The 11040-nt window shown below is 35.5% G+C and overlaps 1 protein-coding gene across 2 annotated transcripts in view; it reads right to left on the reverse strand.

The window, feature by feature from the left end:
- Positions 1–381: 381 nt before the first annotated feature.
- Positions 382–11040, reverse strand: part of VAChT (Vesicular acetylcholine transporter) — a 75482-nt gene continuing 64823 nt past the window's right edge. The window contains exons 5-13 of one of the 2 annotated variants that reach the window (XM_053749554.2): positions 10606–10778; positions 9751–9934; positions 7596–7773; positions 6756–6934; positions 6166–6386; positions 5838–5960; positions 4944–5109; positions 4191–4391; positions 382–3982 (exon numbers count right to left, since the gene is read on the reverse strand). In XM_053749554.2, coding sequence (XP_053605529.1) covers positions 3770–3982; positions 4191–4391; positions 4944–5109; positions 5838–5960; positions 6166–6386; positions 6756–6934; positions 7596–7773; positions 9751–9934; positions 10606–10778 — 1638 coding nt within the window. In that variant the 3' untranslated portion in view covers positions 382–3769. Of the gene's footprint in view, positions 3983–4190; positions 4392–4922; positions 5110–5837; positions 5961–6165; positions 6387–6755; positions 6935–7595; positions 7774–9750; positions 9935–10605; positions 10779–11040 lie in introns of both variants that reach the window. The other variant, XM_053749553.2, reaches the window with a different exon arrangement.

An 11040-nucleotide genomic window follows, 5' to 3' on the forward strand; every position in this document is an offset into this window, starting at 1 on the left:
TAGGTTCAATAAAAGCTTGCAAAATATTCCGCGAAATCCCATCTATATATGTATATATACAGATGGGATTTCGCGGAATATTTTGCAAATCTTCGTAAGTTTTCTAAGGCATGAAAATAATAAGAGCATATTTTTATTTTAACTTTATTTAGAGTAACATTGAATTGACACAGACATCTGCTCACAACTACTGATATGTTTGGTTACCACTAACAATGCTGTAACGTATATATTATTATCTAAATTTAACGTATAATATATGTGATGATAAGCGTGTGAATAAACAAAAGCTCATTTTAAAGTGTTAAATGTTTCTATTGGGTACTAAATTAGCAGACGAATAATATGTCATGTAGCTGTATGACATGTGTAGGTATACAGTTTTCAATTAGGATATGAGTGAAAGAGGGATATTGATGTCTTTGTCTATTTTTCCGTCTGCAATAGAAACAGGGATTATAAATGCTGAAAGTTTGATAACTAATTCATATATATATATATATATATATATAAACTATAATGTAACATAAGAGTTTATTAAAACTATCTACATATTTGGTACATCTAAAGTTCTAACATCAAGTTTTACCTATTAAAGCAATTATAAATTGATCTTTATATTTCAAAGATGATTGTATAATAATAATATTTTTAAATACAGATATAAACATACATACGCATTTAATACATGTTTGAAATAATTTTTGACGTAAATAAGTCATGTATATCATCTTAAATTGAATAAACAATTTTGACGCTAACAATTATGGCATTTTGATTAATTAATGACTAAAAATTAAAGACTAGAACAATTTGGAGGGCCAGGTACATAATTGTGGTACATAATTTATTTTAAACAATGTAACTATAAGTGACAACTAATAGTTACTTTGTTTAAAATAAATACCTAAAATAGTAACTTACAATACTATATTGACCTAATGATATGTCTCCGTAGACTTAATTATTAAACTTTGATATGTTTTCGATATTCTTGGTCACGTCAGTGATCATTGACATTTGATATGTATAAGTTACTTAAATCTAGTTCCATAACGCCCAGTTGCAAAAACGCATTTTCCAAATGTTGCCGTTTATTGTAAATCAATGCGACTACATGACGTAGGTATAGGTACCTATCGTAAATGTCATGTCAGATGGCTTTAGCTGACTTCTAACACCAGTCAGTAACATCTAGCACCAGTGTTAGCAATAACACACTTAAAAATCTTTTCTCCAAGTGGTTATAAAGGATAGCTGAATCATGTTGGTTGTTTTCCCAGATGAAGAATTTAAATCATTGATAATATTTCGTATACATTCTTATGTCGCTGGTTCCAATCCGGCTCGAGGGACCATGTATAATATAGATATTAGTCAGTGGACTGTGGCTTATTATAGTGCCAGTTAATTATATGACACATTTACACGAAGAAAGGGCAGTAAAAGAAAACAATTTTTTTATTACAAAAATACATCATTTTAGAATTCCTAAAGATAATCTTTAGTTTTTTGCAGTAATTTTTGCTCCACATTACGACAACTGCGTTTGTGCAACGTGACATATATTTATTTATTATACGTAGGAGTTTATTTACTTACATTTTAAACAATGGTATAGTTACCGCCTAATTTAACAACATTTATTGCAAAAAATAAATTTGATTTATTTGAAGGGATGTCAAAGAGATTTTCGACGTGTCTCCATATGGTTTTACATAAAGTGTTGAATGCCTTTCTCTGATCATTTTTAATAAAACACTTTAAGTTACATTCTTAGAAATATCAATGTAAATATTCCACATTTTAAAGAATACTGAGAGCATCTGACTCTGGGAATCAGTTGAATATGTTGTACTGCGTCGAGTTGAGACCATATGCATGTCTAAACAACGTAAAGTTGCGTGAAAGCACCTAATCTACAGTATATTACAACTCTAAGTATTATGATATCACCACAGCATTGACATTTTGCTTACAATTATTCTCTACATTGCGTAATTAGTACATATTGTGATCTAGGACATCGAACATTTATTATTCTAATACAATTGCGCTCGTTCCCATTTTCCTACATACATACAAGAGTGAAATTTTTATTACACATAAAATGTAAGGGTATGAAGATTTTTTTTCCAATTTTGTAAATATGTCATTTTGTTAAATAGCACTCTCTATAAGATAATTTTAAATAAGGCGAAATATATAATTTGATCAATTAGAAGATTTGATGTAAAACTCGGCTAATGCTTGAAGGCTTTTTTAGTACCTACACATTAATTTGTATTAGCACAAAGCAATATTTGTTTACGTTTGATTCACTTATTATATATTGTTATATGTATGTATATTGAATAATGCTCCTATAGGTGCGACCAAAACGTTAAAACACATTACTATTGCTAAATTGCAAACATACTTTGCTAATAAAAAGGATATATCATAAACCTATGTAAAGATCAACAAATGTATATAATAGACTCTAAAATGTAAACAGCTACAAAACAACAGACTAAGTCTAGAGGCGAGCGAGACGCTTTATTTTGGGAACAGAAAAAATATTTTCACATTGTATATTCCATAAGAGTAAAATAGATAGGTATCAGAAAAATTGAGCAGGTATGAATTTATATTTCTTTTATATGTGTTAAGATTTTTACCTTTATATGATACAAGCTTTAGTACTTGCGTTTGGATATTTCAACATTTAAACCAGCTTTGTAATATGCGATTCTTTGACAAAATTTAAATTTGTCATAGATAGGCAATTAGAGTAAAAATACGAGTAGACATAAAGTATAAAATATGTAATAATATGTTCTTCTTCATCGAGTCATCCATTTCATTCCATCTAACAAGAGTATATAATATAATAAGTATATAATATTAAATTAAAATTGCATAAGGCAGATCGTCCATGTAATTGCTGTCGCACTTTTTGTTCTTCCACTCAACATTTCTACATTTTAATTTTCTACAATAATAACATCAATCTAAGGTATATTTTTTCTATAGTAACCTTTTTTGTTCAACTTAATAGCAGCTCTATGATCAAATATATTTGTCAAGCATCTCGATCAACCCATGAGCAAAATTCAAAGACAAATATACTTTACCATTTATTAATAAAGCTTTATAAAGTAAAATCTATAAAAGAGTGACCATGTCACTCAAATCTAATCGACATAAGACAGTAAAACACGGCAACAGTCCGATAAACAATCTAAAATTCAATAATATTAATTGATAACTATAAGATATCATTAAAATCTTATAAGCGTCTTACACAATTCATTGATATGTTCAAGTTACAATTTAGAAGATAATTTGATATGTTTCGTTCCTTATAAGATATGTGCGTTTTAAACACGTTTTCAATAAGCTAGATTTAATCAGCTTTAGTGTAAATAATAGTTCGCAATCCTTTAGGATTTTTTGACTATATAGACGAGTATAGAATATTTTAGATTAATAAAACATATACCTTCTCCGACACACACTGATCAATCGTTTCAGTATAATATATAGGATTAATTCGACCAGTTCACATTCAATTTGAATCGCTATACATAAATTTTAAATTTAGTTACCTACTGAAAAAATACGTCAACTCGCAATAGACGTTCGACAATATTACCATTTTATCTTTCCATTTATCTCGGGAACAAGTAAGTAACGTACTAAAAATCGTCCGAATTAAACTCCGAATTCAATAATTTGTTCTCGAGAGATGTGTTATCAAGAACATATAAACCAAATGGAACATCTCTTAGTCGACTTTCCTGTTCTGTAGCATGAGTTTCATGGAGTCCAAAGCTTCCTCCAGGATCTGGCGGAAGGCTTCAGTGTTGGTGACACTGGATGAGTGCAAGGAAGAGATGCAGAAGATGATGGACTCCTTCTTGGGGTTGTAGCTGCAGCCGTACCCGTCGGGGACCACGGGGCCGTAGCCCATGAAAGTACCTTCTGTTGTTGTGGCCACCTGGAAAAAGTGATTTTAATTTATTATATCTAATCCTCTACAATTTTTATCTTTTAGTTTTCTTAATAGTTTCAGAATGTGACTTAAATTATAATGATAGAATAAGATATTTTTGGGAATCAAGGAGTGACTTCCTTTTGACATACTTTCCGTAAACAATTCCAATTTACTTTTGTTCTTATTTCGTCCATTTTACATGAACTCTTACCTGACTGGTGCTCAGCTTGTATTCAATCATCATCTGATACACGGGATCCGTGAACAACTGCGGTAGGTAGCCCAAAGTCTCTCTTGCGGCTTCTCGCAGGCCTAGCAGGTGGTTGTCTATGCCGCGGCCAAGGATGTTGTCTTCCATGATCTCCGTCTGCTTTCTGGCTGCTTCGTCGAATAGCTCCAGTTTCTTTTGCTCCTGCAATGTTTTGTGGAGTTAATTCAACATCTTGATAGATAATTTCAAACGTATATTACTTGATGTATTACCTATTGATTTGGGATAAATAATTTAACATTTATTTTTTCGTTCTAGGGTCAAATATGAATATTTAGTCTAGCTAGTATGTTTTTTACATATAGAACATACATTTTTAAGCATATACTACAGAACATCTATTTCTACAAAGCTTTGTTTGTGCGTGTATGGTGCGTCCAGTTAACTCTATATGGTAACAAATTTCTTCTTAGCCGAAGTAGTTTTATCCTTTTCAAAACAAGACTAGCCATTTCAATTTAAAAGAATAATTATTCCTTCAATATGAAAAACAAATTTCGCCATATAACAGGTACGTAGCTGGCAGAATAATCGCGGACCATTTCGTTCAAAATAATGTTTAATTATACGTACGTATATATTATGGTTTCACAACCATTTATATATTAAGAGCAATCACCCCCTATTCCGTGTGACATGTGAGTGTCAATCTACTCAAGGAGAAGTCCTCACCCCGTATAAATTAAACGACACCTTTTTCTGTCCGTCGTCTGCATCAGTTTGTGGTGCTTCTGCGGAGCACATGGCGTCAGCCCAAGCCTTGGCTGGCGCGTGCGCAGACCTGATGTTGTCCACTCGGCCCGAGCGAAAGCGGCGCAGGGAGGCTGATTCGTATGTAGATGTTAGACAGCCGTACATTCTAAAAAATGAAGACAAACATGACATGGCAAGAAGCCAGCTACCTACTTAGAAAAAAAGATAAAAAATTATGGGCTACACTCAATAGTTTTGTTGTAGGGCATATGGATACAGTAATGATTTGATCACAAAATAATATGTTAATTATAAAAATAATGAATTAATACCTATGTTTATAACCAAATCTTCTACGTAACTTGTATGACACAAAAAGCCGACTATACAACTCACGTAGAAGATTCACGACACTACGGTCGACTCACTACAGAAGCTTAACAAGCCTAGCCTCGCAGACAGTGCTTTTACGATTGGAAGCATATATACAACCTCTGACATGACACCGTCGGAGCCGTGCGGTTCCCTAGGCGCAACACCTAGCGTGGGGAAGGAAGATCTTGATGATCTATCCTCTGATCCCTTTGTGTCGGTCGAGCATCCGAGCTCGCTCCCGCTACAAACTGTCTAAGAAGAAGTAGATAACGATACTAAAAAGCGAATAAGTTATTGATGCAATATCGAACTTATATAAGCATCAGAGAAGGGGCAAACCCAATAAGTGCTGGCTTGCTGTCGTCAAGGAGGATATACGTGCCAATGGTGTGACAACTATGGATGCCGAAAATCCCGCGAATTGGAGAAGAAAAAGCAGTAAAGTGAACCCTGGGATTCGACCAATCGAGAAAATGCTCAGATATGAGAGCAAAAGAGGAAAATATAATAACAACTCACTTGAAGTAAGCATACTGTAGAGCCAGCTGGATGTAGACGTCGGGGCTGGTGCGGCAAGACTTCATGAACTCGCGGCCGTAGCCGCGGTACGTGTACACCTTGAAGTCCAGGTTGGAGATTGTGCTGAAATTTAACAACTGACAGTAACTTTATCTATCCATAACTAGACACCACTAAATACTTTTACTAAAGCTTTTCAATACGAAAAGATCAATATTTAAAGCAGCTGCATAGTCTTCTTGCAGCATGGATAACACTAGGCATACCAGTGATTAAGTTAGTTATTCAGCCCTTAAAAATGCTTCAAATACATATTTTGGTAGTTTACCGATCGAAATCCCTAGCAGCCAAATCAATGGTCCTCTCCACATCAGGTGTCAAGTTCCATTTCATAGCTTGTGGGGCAGGTAACAACACTGGTGGAGGAGCAGGTCTATCGGATACTTCGGCTCTGGCCAGCGCCCGTTCCATGAGCCTGATGACGGCCACGCCTTCTGCGGCGCTGTGCTCGTAACACATGCCGAGGGTGCCGTCTGATGAGATGATCAGCTGAAAAATGGCTTGTTTTAATAACGAGATGTTCTGTTTAAATGATTTGAACAAACTGATGAGTCAGAAATTGGAACTACCAAAGTATTTTGATACAATGGATCATCATGGATATGAGTCGATGCATTTGTTTGATAATTATTTTTTTACACAGTTCAAAATATTTATTTCTTTTATTCGTGTTCATAGTTCAGGAAATTGGCAATTCGTTATTGGTAAATGATGTTATTCTTATGCCATGTACAGTATCATTGAGCCAGTGGTTAGTGGTCAGCGGAGCATAGCATCAAAATCAGTATCAGCCGAATCACTACCACTTTCTTCCGAATATTTTTAAATATAGGACGCTCTTGTTATCATCTAACCTACCTGCACGGTCTTATCGAACCAGCGGTTAGCAGAGTGGTGCGCAGTGCCACCTCCATGCATCGCGCGCAACATAGCATTAGTATCCGAGTCGGTGTCAGCTCTGTCGCCACCAGCCTCGTCCACGCAAAGTATGCAGAGCGCTCGGGAGATCAGCTCCAAGTTGTTGCGGTTGTTTTCATCTGTGATGGAAAATCTGCTATTATGAACATTGCGTCATAATAAGTTTCCATCTATAGAAACACTTTGGGCATGGCAGACCATAATTGTTTAATATGCTGGTCTAGATTAGACCATGTTTAAATTTGTTTCATCGCTACGGCATCTGCTTTTATATTCGGCCTGTATACGTACCTTTTATAACCGTCCACCGTAACATGAACCGTAACATTAACTATGTCTCTCCCAGTTGTCTCTCCAGTCCAAAGATCTATTGGTTACCCAACGTTCACTAGACAAGCACACGAATCTCCGGAATTCAGAAGCGAAGCGTTGGCTGCATATGCCATATACCATACATCATTCGATACCTTGTTCTCCCTTGTTGTTTATTTCTTCAGGAATCGTTGCATGTTTTTACGTTTGTAGATATTACTTAAATGTTCTTACTTACTTAGTCTTTTCATTTGTGAACGCAGAACATCGAGCCAGTGGGTATTCAGGAAGGGGTTTAAGAGGTTTAAATGAAATGGCCTCTACACAGAATGCCACAATTTGGTGCGCATCGTATCGTGACGTTTAGTGTCATATAAATTTCGACAATGTTTCTTGTGTCTCTTGAACTTGATAGACATCGAAAAGACCATGACGAAGAGAACAATATTTGATCGTTGAACTACCCACCTCTTACAAGTATCTCCCTGGTCTTAGCCCACGAGTCCCTATTCATAGTCGTCAGGAGGCCCACTCTGGGCGCTGTCGGAGCGCCGGCTGCGTCCACCATGGCGTGCAGCAACTGAGCTTGTATCTCCCCGGCTGTCAGGCGTCCGCGGTCTACTGCTTTCACCGGGATCGGATAAAACTGAATACGAAAATAACCGTGAAAATTACATACTTACACATGCCTTAATTCCCAACTTTGTTTATTTACACTGAATGACTTTGGACTATTTTCGCCAAAACTTTCCATCTTCATAATTATATACAACTTCGTATATAATTTCTGGATAAATGATTTGACTTTAAATGTAGTTTATATTGACCTAGTATCTTCAAAATCTAAATATCTCAAGTATCTACATATTCGCGCTCTTTATGGAATTATACTAAATTTCGATGAAACCATACGTTGAACCATAGCGCAAAACAGAAGAATAGCTTTTGGAGACCAGCGCAAAGATTTACTTTGGGGTCACAGAGCCAGAGGAGTAAGTAAGTAAGGCGTAACATTTCAGAATGTTGATAAATAAAGTTGAAGAATGAAAATTTCAATTTAAATCATTAAACTCTTGTTTCCGCATAACCACAAAGTGCAGAATAACGTCCTCATTCACAAACCCAGATGGGACACCTACAGATCTAACGTCCCAATGAAACAACCATCCCTCTTAAAAGTTATCCCATTAACTGAATTACCATATATACAAATTGTACAGAGCTCCGTAGACATTCGGAGCCACGACTCGTAAAGTTTTAATGTTTCAGAGACAAACCGACTCGTAGTTTAGATAAAGAACAAAAAATGTTCAAACATATATTTAATTCTGATTATCTTGTTTGGAACATTATAACATTATCTTGTTTGGAATTTAAAGAAAGCCAACGGATGTTGGCTTTCTTTAAATTTAACTCATAAATTACGAGAAAATGTTCAATACGAAACTATTTCTCTTCATAAAATCAATCTGATTTACATACAAACACACTTGGAGCCGTGGTCATTTGAAGTTTATAGCTTATCGTCGTAAAGATTTATTAATCTTGTAACAACAATATTTATAATGCAAACAAACGTTACATTTAAACAATATAAATTGACAATGATCATGAATATATCTTTTGGCCAAATTTAGTTAATTTTAAGTTTCATATATTCGAAGTGTAGGTAAAATTTTTATTTGAATTGTTAATAATTAAAACAAAAAGTAAAACCAAGCTTCATTGAATTAGTTAACCTCTATACAAAAATCAAGTTCACAGTTTTGGACTTAACTAATGCCTTCTCTATTTAATCTTTAGATCATCGCCCTGAAGGTTAAAATTATTGAAGTCTCGCAGACTAATAACAATAAAACGGGAGTGCTAAGTTAGTTCTAGAGACAGCTGTAAGTAACTAAGTTGTGGGTGGCGCCCTCTAACGGGTAAATTGTGATCGGCTTGGGAGTATAGACTTAGTTACTATGAAGTTATCTTGTTTTCAATACAATTAGGAGGGGAGTATAATGCTGATTTGAGCATTTATGTCTGTGTAGGGATGTTTCATTATGATATAATATACCTTGTGTATGTTTAACACGCCTATCTATAGAGTAGATAGTGATTATGAATCTCTTCTACTTGTTAAAAGCCTTGTCAATATCTCTGGATCTTGTTGAATTGAAATACAATTTAAACAATTCAATATTGGTAATCTTAAAATTATCATCCTCTGCAGCCCTTCGTGTAACACTGCCGGTTATATGTCTTCTTCCGTCCACGCCAACCTTATCTGTGCTTCAAATATTTAAATAGAGGTACATATTTTATATATTATTAGAAAGAAAAAAAAACATTGTAAGAAACAATAATGGTAAGCCGATCTGGCATGATAGGGACCAACACTGTTCAAATGAGTTTCTTTCGGCATTTCTTCTCAGCAATGGTCGTTCCGAAATGCCAGTAGTTTCTAGCTTGTGAGAAATAACTATAAATTTAAAGATTGACGAGAAAAAGTGCCTGTGAAGGTCTAATTTCTGAATAAATGATTTGAATTTTGAATTTGAATTTGAATTATCGGATCATTCATTTTGAAAGAAGCCGAACGTTATCTCATCCATAAAATTACTAAAGAAAATCTTACATAGTTCCTGCAAGCTACCACGATTAACTCCTCCCTCTCAGCGCTATCGTTCTCCGTGGGTAGGACCAACTCGTCTTTGTTCAAGCGTGGGGTGCGGCACACCCCCAGGAGACGGTAGAACTGCTCCATGCACAAAGGCTGGCCTTTCTCGCGACTGGTGGCGCGCTCTTGTGGGAGTTCACCTCTGGGAATTTAAAAAATGCTGAATTATTTCTTTTCAAATAGGGTGCAGTCGTCGAGGTAGAACTTGAACAGCGGGACAACTTAGAAAAATTTCAGCGTGGTTGGCAACAGACGGTGAAATGCGTTCTGATTATATCACTATTAAAAAGTCATGTGAAATAAGTGCATTTTATTTTCATGAAGGCAAGTTTATTCCGAGCTAGTGTTGCACATTTTTCGAAGCACATAAGTTGATTGCAGAGTTAACTCAAGATATTTCGAAACACGCCGACATGTCGCCGGCCTGTAATCAAGTTACGATGGGTCGTAGGTTAAAGGCTGTAACGAGATTAATTAGGTTAACCCTCCAAATTAAAAGGGGATTCTCGCAACAAGCTCAGCGTTGTTTAACTTAGTTTCTAATTATTTGATTCTCAAATATTCATCATTGAGAAAAAGTATATCGATGACTTTTTTCATAACAGTTTTTTAATCACGCTGAATATATTTTGAACCGATACGACCATAGTGTGGTGGTAAGTTGGTAAAAATTGCACAAATCTTTTGTCAATTGACAATGCCCACAACAGTATTTCTAGTCAGTGTGGCCATACCCAACGAAAGCGAATCACTCATTTTCCTATGCATGCATATTTGCTTGCTCAGTAGTATAAAAATACCGTTTAATTTTACCTGTCCAGCATCTCCTTATAATCCAGCAGGTCGTCAATAAACAGGGCCCCAAGGTCAGCGACCTCCTCCATCTTGGCAAAATAGCGGCGAGGGAACACCATGCCCGGGTTAGAGTTGATCGGTAGCGGCGCACGAACCTTCAGGTACATGTCGTCCAGCCACCAGTCCGTTACCTGTATCGGCGTTTACTATATCAACCATTTTATTAAATCGTCAAAAAATATACGATCTTTGTTGCATGTAGACTGCTATTGACAATGAGAACTAATGCAATCATGTTCTTCCAACAATATTCGGTTCGAAATTTACCAGAATTAGTACAAAATGAAAAATTTTGTTCATCTGTTCAGTCATCTTGGACGAATGGACCGATAGATACTCGTAAAGTACAGTATAATCGGCAAAGGATATGATAACAGTTCGCCCATAATGGGA

Source organism: Plodia interpunctella, chromosome 9, assembly GCF_027563975.2.
Source record: "Plodia interpunctella isolate USDA-ARS_2022_Savannah chromosome 9, ilPloInte3.2, whole genome shotgun sequence".
Lineage (NCBI taxonomy): Eukaryota > Metazoa > Arthropoda > Insecta > Lepidoptera > Pyralidae > Plodia > Plodia interpunctella.